We start from the raw sequence: 19,719 nt of genomic DNA, 5'->3' as shown, positions 1-19,719 counted from the left end.
GTGCGGTATCAGTCTTTTTTCGACGAATCAGGTGTTACAAGCCAAAATCATATCTCGGTCTCCAACCCGCTTTCCACCATGCTCTTGGCTTCCCAATTCACAAAACATATTAGAGTACAAGGAAAAAAATCGCCAAAGTCCAAGGACAGACCTGTGACGAAATATTTCCTGTACAATTGTGACGAAAAATAGGTCTTTTTTCATGGAAACCAACGTTATAAGCGGAAAATCATATCTCGGCCCGCAACACGTATTTCTCCATACTGTTGGATTCCTAATGGACAAAACATATAATGGACAAAACAAGGGGAAAAATTGCAAAAGTCCAAGGATAGACGTGTGACGAAATATTTCTAATACAATTTTGACGAAAAACCGGTCTTTTTTCGTGGAAACCGACGTTATAAGCAGTAAATCATAAATAATTCATAGAAATTAAAATTAAAATTATATAGTCATCAAAACACAAATAAGAAACGTTAGAGAAAAAAGTCGTGATATCAAACCATAAACTTTCCTCAGGGAAAAAAAGGTTGGGACAAGTACATTGATGGTGTCGTGTTTGCTGATAATTCCATCCATAAAAAAAATTTGGAAACCGATGCCTCATTCTTCTTATTTGATTCGAACAGCTAAATCAATTGAAAAAAATTCCATCTCATTTACTCGCAGCATTAAAATTTATTATATCAATTCGAGGCCACGTATTTTCTAATAAATTGAAAAAAGTTACCACTTGAATTACGTGCAGCACTAAAATTTATGATATCAATCGGTGGGCAAGTATTTTATTAGTTACTCCAAATTATGACATTATTAAATTGTTCTAAGAAGCTTTTAAATCCAAAAAAAATCACATGAAAGCTAGTCATTTGTTACGCTATGGTGGCAGAAACTTATAAGAAAATCGATTTTTCGGAGACTTTCAGGATCCTTTGGTATTTTTCACAAAATTCAACGTCGATTGGATCGATACAAATTATTTTTACATACGTGTTAAAAGTACTTGTCCGGCCCATTACTTTCCGTTTAAATTGTTTATCCAAATAAAAATCAGGGCTTGTCTGGAACTGATGGATCACAGTGTATTCATGCAGAGGGAATTGAGAGAATTATCTTCAAGTAATTTTTACTTAATTGCACTAATTTAATAAAAAACGGACACAAATTGTTCCGCAATATACAAGGGATATTATTGTGCATCGATAAATGAAAAAAAATATACATAATATATATGTTCAAGCTTCCAAAATAACTCTCCAGTTTATATTCAATGATGGCAAATTTTACTTCCCACTTATTCTTCCAGCGAACGAATTCCATTCGGAATAAGAACTAACCTATACTATTATTAAGAACATTAAACTAATAATGAATCGTATTTCAACAAATTTTTGACCAGATTCTGCCGTACAATTTCGTTTTTTTATGATTGATTTTTTATTGAATGAATAGTGATCGGCCGAACAAGTACTTTTAACTTATATTTAAACATAATTTGTATCGATCCAATCGACGTCGAATATTGTGAATAATATCAGAAGTTCCTGAAAGTCTGAAAAGAATCGATTTTCTTATAAGTTTCTGCCACCATAGAGTAACAAATGACTAGCTTTCATGTGATTTTTTTTGGATTTAAAAGCTTCTTAGAACAATTTAATAATGTCATAATTTGGAGTTACTAATAAAATACTTGTCCACCGATTGGTATCATCAATTTTAGTGCTGCACGTAATTCAAGTGGTAACTTTTTTCAATTTATTAGAAAATACTTGGCCTCGAATTGATATAATAAATTTTAATGCTGCACGTAAATGAGATGGATTTTTTTTCAATTGATTTAGCTGTTCGAATCAAATGAGAAGAATGAGGCATCGGTTTCCAAATTTTTTTTATGGATGGAATTATCAGCAAACACGACACCATCAATGTACTTGTCCCAACCTTTTTTTCCCTAGGGGCAGTTTATGGTTTTTAATATTTGTGGGAAGAAGTCTCTGATCAAATCATTGAGTAAGAACTAGAGACATTTCTCCACAAATATTATATTACAGTATGTTTATAACATATCTTAGTTCTTTGTGAGAATACATTGTTTTTATTATCACCTTCATTCTTTGTACAATCATTCACTTTTGAAAATTATAGTAAAATTTTTTTTTTTTTATATAAATTACTTACCTACCATTAATCAATATTTACCATAGGAATCGAATCTCGAAGGAGTAGTACTGAACAATTACATGGTTTTTTTTATCTATCTTATTACTTATATTTTTGTATTTTGATGCACTGAAACCGAAACAGGGCCTCTATTTTAACTCATACGTCTCCAAAACATTGCTCCCCTGGAAAAAACCGGCTAAAATTGTTCTTTACGAATTTCTAGTAGCTCTATCTGAATCTGGTAGCTAGTAGTCCCGATCATGCATACTTCCGTCGAAGATCGTGAAAAAAATAGCAAAAAAAAGCCAAAAAATATCGAAAAATAAAATAACGACACATAGAATAAGAAATAGTCATGGATGTTGATGAGATCTATCAAGCGTAAATTTCCGAGGATGACGATTACCTCCCTGATAATGAAAGCAAAGCTCCTCATACCTTCAACCAAGAAGAATTTAATAATCTCATGAGATGTAGAACTGCCGAAAAATGGAGCTGAATACTTGGCGGCAATATTGAAAAAGAAAAACTTACTATCAAAAGGAACATCAGCTCACTTTTATCGTGACAGGAAGAAGGAGTTTCGGTAGTTCTTCACAAATGACATTAGTGTACTGTTCAGATGTGAAAGACTATTTTTTGTTATTTTTTACGATCGTCGACGGAAGTATGCATGATCCGGACTACTAGCTACCAGATTCGGATTGAGCTGCTCGAAATTCATGAAGAACAATTTTAGCCGGTTTTTTCCAGGGAAGCAATATTTTGGAGATGTATTAGTTAAAATAGATGCCCAGTTTCGGTTTCAGCGCATCAAAATATAAAAAGAGCTTACGCGATCTAGATTAATAAAACTCTTTCCATACCCATGGTAGCGATTTTGACCCAGTTTTAGCGATTTTTGCAGTTTACTGAAAATTTTGCGGGTATGCCAATCTGACTCTAAATTCAGACTCAGCGCGTCAAATTACATAAAAAGCACCCCAGAGTAAGGTCGAAAACAACTTTTATTATGCTTTTAACAGTGATTTTCCGCAATTATTGCGGTTTTTTGGAATTTACCCAAAATTTTGGGAATGTATCGGCGAATTTAATCTTGGATTCATATCCAGCTCATCAAATTACATACAAAACGCCCCTGAGTAAGGTCGAGGATAACTTTTATTGTGCTTTGAACAGCAATTCCGGCAATTTTGGCGATTTTTTGGAAGTTACTTAAATTTTTAGGGGTGTATTTCCAATCTGACCTCAGATTCAGATTCAGCGCATCAAATCACATAAAAAACACCCCAGAGTAAGGTCAAAGACAAATTTATCATTCATTAAACAGCGATTTTTTGCCATTTTTGCGGTTTTTTGGAATTTACTCAAAATTTTGGAGGTGTATTAGCCAATCCGACCACGGATTCGGATTCAGCGGGCCAAAATACGTCGAGACTGATGGGTACGGTTCTATGCGCAGACCATTTTTTTTGTGTGCCGGTGATATTATTGTAGGGAATATTCATCAGAAACTCACTAGAACTGAAATTATCTCCTTGTTGCTTATCTTTATTTTAAATATTGGTATGAAAATTTTTTATAGGAGGTCCGTACCAAAAATAAATGCACTTGTCAAGACCGCAACTTTACATATATTTAATTTTTCAGCGGCGATCACACATCAGTGGATTTCTTCCTTGCTGTCATACCACCGAAAACGGAATGCGTGGTGTTCAGTATAGACGGTTCATTCACAGCAAGCATGTCCGTTACTGGTCGTGATCCGAAAGTTCGGGCAGGCGCAGTCGACGTTGCACGGTACGTTGCGTCCATTTTGCAAATTGATGTCGTATGTAAAAGAAAATATGAATATTGTAACGTAACGCTTCCTGAACGACACGAACCCGAACCTAAACCCAAAATACATCGCGATCCGACGCGATGTTTTGATCGAACACGAATAACGACCGGTGAGTCGCATCACTGTTGGCCGGCGGCGGCCGTACTGGAGGGCAATACAAAGGCCCGATACAAGCGGTGGAGCACGATACTAGCGGTGCCGCGTATTAAAAACTCGAACAAATACATTTTTTTCTTTTTTAATAAAAATTCAACGCGATCTCGGAAAATTATGCAGCTAAGCTCAAAAGACACGGAAAATTTTAACGAATCCAAGAAAAATAATTGCGATGTTACGTCCCAGTATCAATTGGACGTTTTACTTTTTCGTTTTACATCTTCAAATCGTCATCATCATTCGTCGATAAATAGAATGTATTCGATAGTATATTTTGACATAAAACATATTCCAAAGAATCTAAATCACCCCAGAACAATACATGGATCGTAAACCGATACATTCAGTAAGACTCTGGACACTCTCGCATACCCTTTTTTTTCTTCAACTTTTCATTTTCCCAAATTCTTCGAAACGCATGTGCATCCCAGACGCTCCGCGACTCTCAGTCACCACTAAAACTACAGGACCAGTACCGGAAATAATAAACAGTCCTTATCTCCAAGTAATTGCCTGCCTAACATTTTCCAAACTCACACAAAAACTCCACGCTTCATATTCAAGTAGAACACGTGCAGATCTTAGAAACCCCGCTCAACACACTTTCCCTAATTCCGAGAAAATCTCACGCGACTTTTCCTCCAATCATATCTCCGGAAAAGTCTCCCCCATATTCAAATACAATCACCAAGTCAGACCGCCAACTTTACGACCTATTAACCAATCCAAACTAAAAAACCTCATAGAACAACTCCCCTCTACAGCATCAGTAGTAAGTCTATGCGGGTTCTGGCTCAAATGGTGGCGAGGGGTAAGCGGTGCGAGGGGGGAAGCCCCGCTACGTCATCCCCCATGCCGTAGTCCAGAACCTATATAGCTATACTACTGTAGGCCCTATATCGGAGAAGGGGAGGGGGACAGGACCCATGACGAAGGGTCTGCAGGTCCGGAGGAGGAGAAAGAGTGAGATAGCTAGATGGGACAAATGGTGAGAATGAGAGAGATAAATGTTTCCGAAAGGAAATAGCATGCAAGTGTGAGAGAGAGAGAGAAAAATGAAAAACTTAAGTGATTTAAACTTAAGTGATTTAGACTTAAAAAAACTTAAGTTTTTTAAACTGAACTGTTTTTCAAAACTTCATTTTCAAAGTTGATTTCAAGATGGATAGATGCGCGAGTATGTATGCAGTCCATACATAGAAAGAACCTTGGACATTAACTAAAAATGAACTCGAATCGATTCCTAAGGTTCTGCTTATAAAATATTATAGCAGATACATTCCTTCATTATGCGATCGATTACCTGAACATTTGCAAAGTGATAGTGAAGTGCAGTCATATCAATATTGTCACTATCATTTTAATCCACCGTGGGTGCGCTCTCATGTTGATAACCTAGGACCACTACGTCGAGACTGTGAAAAATGTTTGATCATGGAGCAACTAGTGAATATTTACACAATTTACCGTATAAAAACCTCTCGTGAAATGACTGCAGAAGAACTCCTGATTATATCACCATCTACGTTCAAGAAATATTTCAGTGACTTTACGGATATTCTATGGGAGCGTTTACCATATTTTTACAAATCTGACGTTCAAATTCAATCGTTCCGTCGATGTCATGATCACTGGAATACATCTTCGATGGAAGATCATATTGATGCTCCTGCGCCTCTACGAAAAAATTGTAGAAAATGTGAAGAGAGTGGAAAACTTGCATGAACCTGTCTCTAGCCATGCACGTGAGCGCTGTAAGGGGCGGGGGAAGTAACAGTATCACGTTTGAACCTGATCCTAGAATGGATAGTGAGGGACATGGGGGAGGACTTTCGTCGTGTTTGAACTTGTTCAGAGTTGCAGCTGCATGTTGCGATAGAAAAAAAGGTAGAGGTGGAATAGCCGTCAAAGTTCTAGAGGAAGAATCGACAGCAACATCGTCATTCAGCTATGGCATTAGCCCGAAAACAGACGAGTTTCTTTTCTTGATCACCAAAAAGAAAGACAAAAATCACTCTTCAAAATGGATTTCTCATCATTGAACAAAGTTGCCACCTTGGAAAACAACATATCAACAAAGAAGCTGATTGAACTTGAAGTCAAGACTGATCACACAATTCATCATATTCGATCGGTAAGAACCAAATTTGGAAGACGATACATCGCTAACATCGGAGACCAATTCACGGTCTTTCTACCGGGGAGACTTGCCGAGGCTTTCGACCAAGACGAGGGTGAATTCAAAAAGCTGTTGGAGGCGGCTCAAAGCGAGGGAACTCTACATGGAAACGTTTGCCGACAAGTGGAGTAAAATTGTGTTTAAGCATATTCCAAAATCTTCGTGAAAAGAAAAAAATGTATAATTGTGATTATTATTGAAAAATCATACTAATAATTATAATAATATGAAATATTGTAGGATGAATGGAGAAGGAAGAGGAAGTGAGATATGAAATAAAAATATGAAAAAAGTTATATATTATAAAATGTTTTGTTTAATCAAAAATCCCTCGTTCACGCAAAGCTAAATATACATGTAACCAACTTAGAAGCGATTTCACATTCGCTTTCGCACTATGTATTTCGAATTCCGATTATTGTGTTGGTGGTGTGGACAGTCGAGGCGACTTTTCGGCAATTTCTGCAACGATGGACAGTCCAGAGTCTCCATATCGATAATTTCCATTGATAGACCCAAGAAACTTGTCAGCCACAAAGACTTTTCGCTCCCTTTCACGTATATCGCACGAGCTCGTTGTAAGATGGTTTGAATTATCACTTTCGCCGTATCGTATGGTATACTTCCATAGTCCCATGTCAATCCATGGAAATTTCGTTCCAACCATTTGTTTGTCATTTTGTATTGACAGGGTAGAGTGTCCCAATTATATGGTGACTCGAAAAATAGCGTCAGAGGTTCTGCATTCTTTACGTCTGCACGAATGATTGAAATTTCTTTGAGAATTAACTTATTTATGGGTCCTTTGAAGCCTTGAAGATCGATGACAAAATCCATGTTGACTGTTGGCTGAAAAAGTTAATGGAACGGTTTTATACGAATTTTCTCACCCCACCACTCACAGGATTATATTCAACGATGCGATCGTGTAGAATGTTTGTGCTGGAATATTTGTGCTTGTTTCAAATTCGAGGCGCACATCAACAGGTCCAGACTTGAGAGAATCGTTCTGCTTCGAGCAGTCAATCACAATGAGAGGTACAAATTTGAGAAAATCCGCTTTTGTAAGCCATGGTTCGGCCTCCTTATTGTAGTACAACGGTTGAAAGTTTGTATACATATCGTACAGTACTGCATACTGATTTTGTTCTATATTCAAATTCATATTACCATAAGGATAGCATTGTGAATTCAAGTATAATTTAACATCAGCAACGTTGCAATGATCAAATTTACTCGTATTATACCTCTTATTATTCTTTCGTCCTGTTTGGAATGCCAGGATCACATATCGAGGTTTTTCCAGCTGCGTTGATGTCTTGACTGACCACACGTGTTTTGACGTCGTCGGTAACATTGGATATTTATACAATTCCCACGTACGAAAACTCATTGGAATTGGGGTATTTTTGGCGATGAATTTCAATAGTTGAATTTTCCGTTTATCCGCCACGGTGACGTATGGAACGAGCCATTCAATTTTTCGTAGTGTAATTTTATAATCTTCAACGGCTGGTTGAACTATTGCATTATCATCGGAACGTGATCTCGCCAAAATCAATTCGTGCTTTGCATTCACCACCATTTTTCGTTAATCTTCAGCAAATCCCAGCAGCATGCTCAGTGGAAAACATACGTCAAAGTTCCCTGCTGCGTCCACAATCGGTTTCGTCTCATCGAAATCGACCCAACCAGTGTTCTCAAGCATTGTACTTCTCGCCGACGAATGAGATGTATATCTTTTCATAAGAGATGTGATTCCCACATTCTTATTACGACCGATTTCAACGGCGTTAAGTTCATAACGCACTTCCTCGAATAAATGACAAATGGCATTGCTAACGAAATTCGTTGCAGCTAATACTGTACCATCCGCCATTGTCAGTTTGCCGCGAATGTGAATTGAACTTTTACTCGGTAGAATTGATAAATCTTGATGCTGGATTTAAATATGTATTTCATCACTATTGTTGTGTATTGATGATGCGTATAGTTGATGAGCATGAACCTCATAATGTATGATGGATTCATCAAACATGACAGGTGTCTGGATGTTTACGATTTCTTCTTCCATTGCAAGCAGCAGATGCACAACGAGCAAAGCAGATAATTTCTCACACGCGAACTCCACGAATTTTGAGACCCAAACTCTTCAATAGTAGAAGGTTTTGAGGTGTTAGCTCTTTGAGCGTTGATCGGCGACTGCTTTCACGATCCCATGTCGGCTTATTAATATTGCCAATACGATGATTGTAAATTATGCCCATTGAGATTTTATATGAAGTCGTATGGTGATGACTTCACCGCGAGTATTGAACAAATCTCCGTCTTGATCGACAATACGAAGCTGTATATTGTCAATGCGACGAGTTGTGATTGGTAGATAAATGACGCCCGATGGTACTTCGATGATTTTATAGCCGGCCGGTATAGATGGGAAAAATTCGTGAATTGTATGAACTTTTCGCACGTTGATATATGCACCAGCGGTTATGTTGCACTCGACTCGAATGGCGTTCACTTTGAGAATGGACACGGGTAGATCAGACACATGTCTTTTATTGAGCTCCAATCGACGCGACGTAAAACCCAGCAGAGGTCCAATCGAATTTTTAGATGTAAAATCAATCGATTGATTGCACTCAATTTCACTGCGTAGTGTATAAATATTCGGCTTAAGCTGAATTTCTATGTTTTTAGATGCCAACTCAGTTTTCAAAAATTTTTCAAAATCTTCAATTTCATAGCTGCCCGTTGGAATGGTCACCAACGTGAAATTCATTGCAACCAATGTCGATATTTGGAATCGAATTGAATGTGAGCAGTTCGACAAGTCCAAGAGTATAATTTTTGTCGGGCGATAGCTCGATGGGTGGAAAAAATTGTGCCTCGAGTGTGGAGGATGATCCAGTAATGGTGATCGTCAAACTATCATTCATGATGCTCGCAGATTTAGAACTAAACACGCAGCTCAATAGTCCTCATTTATATAGTGCATAATTGTCTCGTCAATTTAGTTGTCCACATAAAAATTTCAAACATAAATGCCCACATATTATTGTCAAGAGACTCGGTAGAGTCTCGGGACAAGTACATTGACAGCCCTGTCGTCTGCTGGACTGAGGCTCTCGCCGAGACTATATTTTCTCTGAATAAAACGATTCGCGGTGGTGGGGGTAAAATTGGCATGTTACTTTCTTTAATTGCAAAGCTCATGAGTTATGTACGGCTTTGAAAATTGAACTTTTAGCTAATTAAGAAGTTCTCTGTCGAATGAGTCCAAAATCAGCATGCTCGGTGTGGTAATTTCTGAGAAAAAACTTTGCACGGGCTTAAGATTATGCAAAAGTTACTAACACATTCAGGATTTTACGTATCTGTATACGCGTACTCCAACCGCTACAAACATAGGCCTCTTGGCCCCAATGATCACCAATCCCTGGTGAGAGAAATTTTGTTGCAACCAATGAAGAGTGAGAGAATTTTTGGGCCAATGACATTCAAGAAAAAGAGCAAGGAAGTTTGGCGGAAAGCTAAGGAGCTCGAGAGCTCGAAAGTACTAATCACTCGAAAGTCACCAGCTGAAGTTTCACGTCATGTTGACATTTGGGGTTATGATGTTATGAAGTGCGTGCGGGAAAATAAAAATAATTTTCACGTCATCTAACGAAGTGCATATTGATATTTATTTTGTTAAAACTTGTGGAATACTAAATCGGTATAAAAGCGGCCGCGTAAATGTAGACTGTGATCTGTGTATGAAAATAAAAAATATAAAAAAATGCGCGATGCATATGTCAACGAAACTTTTCAAGATTTCATTATTTCGTTCGATTGGAAATAAGTGTCAACTGAGATAAAATTTCAATTAAACCAGAGTGCGCGGAATATTGTGCAGTGTAAATATATCATCAGTTGCGTGATTATATATCATGTGTAATAATGTAGGTTATATATACGAGTGCCCTTTGATAGCTGTGTGGTAATAACGAACCGGCTGGGGTTTGATGTTGTGCGGGACAAATGTAATAAACGTTCGCATAGTTAGTGAATAATATAAATAAGGCAAATCAGTTTATCAAAAATAGGTCTGGAAGTTGTGAGGAAAAATGTTCGTCAACCTAAAACGTCAAATTTTCTTTTTGCGATATGAAATATTATAGTTGATAATTAATAAATCAAGAATACACGGAACTGTTAGTGTATAATGTGAGAAACTCCAATCGAATAAATGTTTTCTAATTTATTTCTTGTGTCAACATTATTTTTGAATATTCCCATATTTTTTGTCCTATTGAGTTTGGCTCTGCTCTTTTCGATCCTTGTTTAGACTCCATTGGTTTGCAGCGGATCGATACATATTATTAATTGGTTGCTTAATATGCGTCCTATGATTTTCTACTATTTCTTCATGCTGATTGTGGTAACGTGATTCAAGAGGTTTCCAATTATGATCATCAATCGCACATTTTGTACATCAGATTCTGTAAACAGTTTCTGGTCTTGATATAAGTGTAGTTATTCTTTTTCCACCTGGTCTGAAAAGTAATAAATTTTGAAACTTGGAATCCAAAAAGTCTTTGGATGCTTTTTTTGCTGATAATATGAAAAGTTGAATCTTCGGTATGCGGTAGGCAAACACAAATATTGACAACAATACTTATGAAATGACGTGTATGTTGAGTATTCCTATTCTGCAAACTGCAAATGTGGAATTATTGGTCATAACATTCATTACGATAAGTGTACAGTTGCTCAGTTTTCGATGCGATTAAGTATAATACCTGCCAACATCATGGAAACCTACAGAATTTCTCAATGTTATGTGCGCTATGTCATTTTAATGTAACATCATGACTTCTAACAACGTTCCACTCTAATACTATAGATTTGGATCATCGAAATACAGCAAAAATCTGCAAACTATAAAATTTATATACTGTGCCATTCATTTTATTTTTTGACTCGCACCGTAACATAAATATCAAGTGAAAAATTCATTACAAAAGTCTTCAGTTGCTCATTTATGGATGGATTTGAAATTGCTGTCTTCCAAACTCATTGCGCAGATACATTGAATCGCAGCAGATACCTGCGAACTTGGAAATTTCTGTGGATAAGTATATGTGCTAAGTATCACTCCCTATCTTTGATTATGGTAATATGTAATGGAACTTTGTTCAGCAAGTTTTAAAGTATTTCTTTTCAAATAGTATTAATGTTTGTATTACTGCGGTATGGAGCGAATACCTTCAAACTTTGATATTTTTGTGTCGCAGCATGTGTGCGAATTATTTAAATTTTTTACTCCAACCGTAACATGTAATTTCAAAAATTCATCACAAAAGTTTTCAGCTTTACTAATTGTCTTAATTTTCCGTTTTCTAAATTCTATGCTAAATTTCCGAATTTCCTAATTTATTTCTAAATTATCCTGAAATGAAATTGTTTTCCTCCACAACCAATGCAGGTACCTTAAACGTCTTTGAATTCCGTTGCTCTGTCGAATCAAGTACGTTCAGTTTTTTTTACTTCTTTGAATTCTGACATAATAAATGTTTCCGGGTGCCTTTTTTCTGCAACTATCAAACTGTAGATCAAGAGACTCGGCAGAGTCTCGGGACAAGTACATTGACAGCCCTGTCGTCTGCTGGCCCGAGCTCGCCGAGACTATCTTTTCTCTGAATAAAACGATTCGCGGTGGTGGGGGTAAAATTGGCATGTCATTTTGTTCAATTACGAAACTCCTGAGTCATCTGAGGCATTGAAAATTGAACTGGAGATTAATTAAAAAATTCTCTTTCGACTCCACCCACAATCAGCATGATCGGTGGCGTAATTGCTGAGAAAAAACTTTGCACAGGCTCAAGATTATGCGAAAGTTACCAACACATTCTAGAATTTATGCGTCTATATTTACAACACAATCAAAGGCACTTTGATGCTCTCGAGTTTCTGATTGGTTGGATCTGACGACATCCATTTTTAAACGTTGTCATTGGTTGTTGAAATTAGTTGTTGATGATTGGAAATCTGACGTCAACTTCAGAACGTAGCACACGGCGCAGCACAGCTGGTAGCAGCAGTCATAAATTCGATCGATATACATATAATAATGTACAAACCATGTGTCAGTTTTTGATCGTATGAACAGAGTTTCGACATTACGAAGTACGTGCGGGATCAATAAAAAAATAATTTTCGTCATCTAAAGAAGTGCATATTACTATTTATTTTGTTATTTGTGATATATTAAACCGGTATCAAAGCGGCCGCGTAAATGTAGTCTGTGATGTGTGTGTGAAAAAGAATATAAAAAATGTGCGATGCATATGTCAACGAAACTTTTCAAGATTTTATCATTTCGTTCGATTGGAAATAAGTGTTAACTGAAATAATCCTTCAATTAAACCAGAATACGAGAAATATTGTCCAGTGCGAATATATTGTCAGTGGCGTGATTATATATCATGTGTACATAGGTTATATATACGAATAAATAGAACAAAAATACACGCAACTGTTAGAATGATATTAGAAACTTTAATTGAATAAATGTTTTCTAATTTATTTCTTGTGTCGCCATTATTTTTAAACATCTCCATATTTTGCTTGATATTCAGTTTGGCTCTGCCCTCTCCGATCCTTGTTTCCACCCCATCAGTTTGCAGCGGATCGATTCATATTATTAATTCGTTCCCTAATATGTGTCCTATGATTTTCTACTCCTTCATGATGATTGTGGTAACATGATTCGAGAGGTTTCTAACCATGATCTTGAATTACACATTTTGTAAATCAGATTTTCAAAAAAACATCTGGTCTTGGTATAGTGTGTAGTTATTCTTTTCCCATTAGGTCTGACGAGTGATAAATTTGGAAACTTTTCCAGAAAGCCTATGGATGCTTTTTTTGCTGATGATATGAAAAGTCATATCTTAGGAATGCGGTATGCAAACACGAATTTTGATAACAAAACTTATAGAATGACATGTATGTTGAGTATTTCCACTTTGCAAACTACAAATATGGAATTATTATAAAAAAAATTCATTCCGATAAGTCTACTGTTGCTCAGTTTTGGATGCGATCAAATATGATGCCTACCAACATCCCCAGAAACTTACAGAATTGCTGAATGCAATGTGCGCTATGTCATTTTAATGTAACATCATGACTTTTGACAACTTTTCATTATAATGCTGTAGATTCGGATCATTAAAATACTGCAAAAATCTGCAAACTATACAATTTAAATACTGTGCCCTTCATTTTACATTTTGACTCTAATTGTAACATCTATATGAAGTAAAAAATTGAATATAAAAGTCTTCAGTTGCTCATTTATGGATAGATTTGAATTGCTGTCTTCGAAGCTCATTGCGCAGATACATTGAACCGCAGCAGATACCTGCGAACTCTGAAATTTCTGTGGATAAATATATATGCGACGGATCACCCCTTATCTTTGATTATGGTAATATGTAAGGTAAATGCAAGTTTTTAAGTGTTCCTTTTCTAATAGTATTGAAGTTTGTATGACTGATATACAGCGAATACTTCCAAACTTTGATATTTCTGTGTTGCAGCATGTGTGCCAATCATTCAAATCATTTACTCCAACCGTATCATGTAATCTAGAAAATTCATCACAAAAGTCTTCCGCTTTTCTAAATACTTCAATTTTCCTTTTTCTACTCCATTGTGAGTTTTCGAATTTCTAAATTCATTTCTGAATTGTCCTGAAATGGTTTTCCTCCAAAACCAATGCAGGTACCTTAAACGTCTTTGAATTCTGTTGCTCTGTTGAATTAAATTCGCTTAGTTTTTTTTGCTGCTTTGAGTTCTGGCATAATAAATGTTAGAAGTTTTCGGGTACTTTTTTTCAGCAACTATCAAATTGTGGATAATTGAACCTCAGCGGCCACTTGCAAACTTTGGAAATATATTTCATTGAGGGCACGTTTTGGATGAAATGAAATCTCTAGATTCAGAATACAAAAGCGACATTTAAAGTGGGCAAATCTTTTGGATTTTTCGTGTCTTGAATTTGATCTATCTTTCATTTGAATTTTGAAGAAAAGGGATAAATAAAATCTGTTCTATTAAGGAAATCTTTACATCAGTTCTTTCTTGGTATGAAGACTTGGAAAAAATCGCCAAAGGCCAAGGACAGACAGGTGACGAAATATTTTCAGTACAATTTTGACGAAAAATAGATCTTTTGTCGCGGAAACCAACGTTATAAGCTGAAAATCATATCTCGGCCCCCAACCCGCTTTCTACCATTCTCTTGGGTTCCCAATAAGCATAGCATATTAGAGTAGAAGAAAAATAAAAGCCAAAGTGCAAAGACAGACCTGTGACGAAATATTTCCAGTATAATTTTGACGAAAAACAGATCTTATTTCGTGGAAACCAACGTTATAAGCCGAAAATCATATTATGGCCCACAACACGTATTTCTTCATGCTCTTGGATTCCCAATAGACAAAACATATTAGAAGATAAGGAGAAAAATCACCAAAGTCCACGACCAAACCAGTGCCGAAATAATTTCAGTACAATTTTGAAGAAAAATTGGTCTTTTACGTGGAAACCAACATTATAAACCGAAATTCATTTCTCGGGCCTCATCCCGGATTCCTCCATGCTGTTGAGTTCCTAATAGGCATAACATATTAGAGTATGAGGAAAAAAATCGCCAAAGTTCAAGGGCAGACTTGTGACGAAATATTTTCACTACAATTTTTACGAAAAATTGGTTTTTTATGGTGGAAACCAACTTTATAAGCCGAACATCATACACAGGGAAAATAAGATTGGGAAACGTACATTGATGGTCCCTTATTTGCTGACAATTTCATGAAAAAGATTATCCCATAAAAAATGTTCGTATGAGAATGGAATCTATAAAAATGTACTAAGCAATTAATTCATAGAAATTTATACTAAAATCCTATAACCGTCATAACATAAATGAGGAACTTTTGAGAAAAAAGGCGTGATATCAAACCATAAACTTCCCCTAGGGAAAAAAAGGTTGGGACAAGTACATTGATGGTCTCTTGTTTCTGGATGACATAGAAAAAAGATTCAGAACCAGGAAAAAAATTCTATAGAAATAATAAACGAAAAATTGAAAACTTCAAAAAAATTCAACAAAAATAAAAAACAATCGAAAAAATTCTGTAAAGAAAAATAAAAAATTTTCAAAAAAATTCATAAATATTGGACAAATTGAAAAATAAACTATCCAAGTTACATGCAGTATAAAAATGTATGATATCAATTGGAGGCCAAGTTTTTATTGATAATTTGAAATATTTATCGAACAAATCGCAAACTTTAATTGAAATTCTTGATAATTATTTTCAAGAAAAAAGTTAATGAAAAAAAAGTCATAACGGAAGTTACGTGCAGTACTAAAATGAATTATATCAATTCGAGGTCAAGTATTTATCAGTTATTCGAAATATAATCTCCGGCGACAAATGAGCGTTGAGAATCCTTGTCGGGCTCACAACGTTTTATCAAAATTACTAAAAAATTAATGGAAATAAAATCATTAAAAATTCACATGAAAGTCATTCGTTACTTCAACAAGATACACACTGTAAAGAATCGATTCCCCTCCGACTTTCAGGATCCCCTGGTATTATTCACAACATTCAACTTCGATTGGATCGGTACAAATTATGTTCAAATACGTCTTAAACGTACTTGTCCGGCCCATCACTTTTTATTCAAATTGCTCATTCGAAAACAAATCAGAAACGAAGTTAATGCATGTGTTAATATTAAGGAACAGTCGCCAAAGTCCAAGAACATACCTGTGACGAAATATTTCCAGTTCAATTTTTACGAAAAATAAGTCTTTTTTAGTGGAACCCAACGTTATAAGCCGAAAATCATATCCCGGCCTCCAACCCGCTTGCGGCCGTGCTCTTGGGTTCCTAATTGACAAAACATATTAGAGTACAAGGGAAAAAATCGCCAAAGTCCGAGGACAGACCTGTGACGAAATATGTCCAGTACAATTTTGACGAAAAATAGGTCTTTTTTCGTGAAAACCAACGTTATAAGACGAAAATCATAAATAATTCATAGAAATTTAAACTAAAATCCTGTAGTCAACTGAACATAAATAAGGAACTTTTGAGAAAAAAGACGTGATATCAAACCATAAACTTCCCCTTGGAAAAAAAGGTTTGGACAAGTACATTGATGGTCCCTCGTTTCCTGATAATTCCATCCATAAAAAAAACTTTAAAAATATTTTCTTTTTAAATTGTCAAAAAAATGATTTTATAAAAAAAAATATAGAACAATTCGAAAAAATTTTCACAAATCTTGAAAAAACATTATCTGTAAAAAAAACTAATCTGTATCTATTTTTTAAAGTGTCAAAGAAATCAAATAACAAGTAAAAAATAAAAAACCGAAAAATCGCGCTTGAAATCATTTTGGAAACCGATGCCTCATTCTTCTTATTTGATTCGAACAGCTAAGTCAATTGAAAAAAATTCCATCTAATTTACGTGCAAGTATTTTCTAATCAATTGAAAACTGTCACCATTTGAGTTACGTACAGCATTAACATTTATGATATCAATCGAAGGACAAGTAATTTATGAGTAACTCCAAATTTCAACATTATGGAATTGTTCTTAGAAGCTTTTAAATAAAAAAAAATCACATGCAAGCTAGCCATTTCTTACTCTATGGTGGCAGAGACTTATAAGAAAATCGATTCTCTTCAGGCTTTCAGGAGCTTCTGATATTATTCACAATATTCGACGTCGATTGGATCGATACCAATTATGTTTAAATATGAGTTAAAAGTACTTGTCCGGCCCATCACTTTCTGTTCATAATACACTGCGCTGCCGAGAGAGAGGGAGATACCGATGAGTGAGCCACGAGGTTCGCGCGATCCACGATTCGGGGCGGCACCTCCCGACTCAATCGTTCTCCCAGCTCTCGCGCGATCTAGCGCGCGCGCGCAATCGCCAAGGTTCCCTCGATCCCCGCTACGTGGCTGCTCAGTTCGAGCATTCTCGCTCAGTACAATGAGCCGCCGGAGGGTGGCGCTTCAGCAATCGGATTTGCGTCAGCCCTAAGTTCCTCTGGAAGGAATAAATACGGCACGGCTCGAACCTAGAATCGGATCAAATTCGAACCCTCTCTGGGCTACAATACTAACAGTATCGTTCCAAGAGACTACCTTTTGCCTAGCTCATGCTAGCATCGCCATCCACGACGGCAGCCTCACCACTCGAGACCGCTCCTCCAGCGTGGAAGCTAGTTCCGATCACCGGACTAAAGTATCGCCTCACACGCCCTCCAAGAGCGACGCTGCACAAATACGACGACCGACAGCGCCGCTGGACGTCACCAACATACGGAGGAACGCTTCCCTGCTTGTCGCCTCTGCCTGACTCTCCTCGAGAGTGCACCTCTACCATTACGCAAACCAGGCCGGCTTGCAGAGTACACAGAGGGATTCAAGCGAACCTGAGCTCCGATAGCGAGTGGGAGCCCTCTCCAGCCTCAGCCAGAGCGCCAGCTCGAGCCCCAGAACTGCCGGGGCCAGAGCCGCTAACACCGCTCGACGAAGAAGAGATCGGCTCTCCGCCCTGCCCCATTCCAGCCATCTCCTTGGAAGGATCGAGGTGGCGAGTCACCAAAGCTCTCCCCTCTCTACTGTGGCGAGAAAGCCGAATTGTAACCGATCGAACAGATCGTAATAATAACATTTTTAATAAATGAGGTGTTCCACCTCCATGAAAATTGATTAAATCACAAGTCTATCTCATTCACTAGTGCCCCTCGCACTCTCTCAACTCATCAATCATCAGCTGCCCATCGATACAAAGGTTCTCGTAGAAGAAAGTCATCCTCGCTCGTTCCGCATCGCTATTGATCTAAACACTTTCCATTAAAATTGTTAAATCAAATAAAAATCAGGGCTCCTCTAGAACTGATCGAGCAGAAATATTCATGCAGAGCGAATTTAGAGAGTTATCTTTAAGTAATATTCCCTTAATTGTACTAATTGAATAAGAATGGAAACGAATTGTCCTGTACTATACAAGGGATGTTATTGTGCATCGATAAATAAAAAACATTTTGCACATTAAATATGTTCAAGCTTCCAAAAATAACTCGCCAGTTGGTATTGGAATGACGGCAATTTTTACTTCTCACTTTTTCCAGCGAACGAATTTCATTCGGTATAACTAACCTATACTATTATTAAGAACATTAAACTAATAATAAATCGCATGTCAATAAATTTTTAACCGGATTCTGCCGTACAATTTCGTTTTTTTATGATTGATTTTTATTTATATGAATAGTGATGGGCCGGACAAGTACTTTTAACTCATATTTAAACATAATTTGTATCGATCCAATCGACGTCGAATATTGTGAATAATATCAGAAGCTCCTGAAAGTCTGAAAAGAATCGATTTTCTTATAAGTCTTTGCCACCATAGAGTAAGAAATGACTAGCTTGCATGTGATTTTTTTGGATTTAAAAGCTTCTTAGAACAACTCCATAATGTTGAAATTTGGAGTTACTCATAAATTACTTGTCCTTCGATTGATATCATAAATTTTAGTGCTGCACGTAACTCAAGTATTAACTTTTTTCAATTCATTAGAAAATACTTGGCCTCGAATTGAGATAATAAATTTTAATGCTGCACGTAAATTAGATGGAATTTTTTTCAATTGATTTAGCTGTTCGAATCAAATAAGAAGAATGAGGCATCGGTTTCCAAAATGATTTCAAGCGCGATTTTTCGGTTTTTTATTTTTTACTTGTTATTTGATTCTTTTGACACTTTAAAAAATAGATACAGATTAGTTTTTTTTACAGATAATGTTTTTTCAAGATTTGTGAAAATTTTTTCGAATTGTTCTATATGTTTTTTTTATAAAATCATTTTTTTGACAATTTAAAAAGAAAATATTTTAAAATTTTTTTTTATGGATGGAATTATCAGGAAACGAGGGATCATCAATGTACTTGTCCCAACCTTTTTTTTCCAAGGGAAACAAAGGAAATAATAATAATAATTCATATGGACTTTGTCCCTCTCTCTGATTCGCTGCGTGACTTAATCTTGAAGCAGGGACTCCCACTCTAAATTCACTTATTGGTACGCTAACTCCTCCGCGTGGGTCCCAATTGGTCGAGTCGAGCTACAGTCACATTGCGCATGTGCAAGAATTTAATATAATTCAATAAAACAGTTTTTTGATCAATTTTGACTCATTTTATGATTTTCCCCATTATTTTGTTTTATTTTCTATTAATTTTCTGAATAACAACACTTTTATTTTATTTTAATTCATTGTTTGC

General features: G+C 36.3%; 1 protein-coding gene across 8 annotated transcripts in view; it reads left to right on the top strand.

Annotated features, from left to right (window-relative positions):
- Positions 1 to 19,719, top strand: part of rdgB (retinal degeneration B) — a 1,063,172-nt gene that overhangs the window by 796,844 nt on the left and 246,609 nt on the right. For all 8 annotated transcript variants that reach the window (XM_043425624.1, XM_043425622.1, XM_043425620.1 and 5 more), the window contains one exon: positions 3,817 to 3,966. In XM_043425624.1, the coding sequence (XP_043281559.1) occupies positions 3,817 to 3,966 (150 nt within the window). The remainder of the gene's footprint in view (positions 1 to 3,816; positions 3,967 to 19,719) is intronic.

Source organism: Venturia canescens, chromosome 8 (assembly GCF_019457755.1).
Source record: "Venturia canescens isolate UGA chromosome 8, ASM1945775v1, whole genome shotgun sequence".
NCBI lineage: Eukaryota > Metazoa > Arthropoda > Insecta > Hymenoptera > Ichneumonidae > Venturia > Venturia canescens.
The sequence above is the reverse complement of the archived record's forward strand: the minus strand, read 5'-3'. Positions and strand labels throughout refer to the sequence as shown.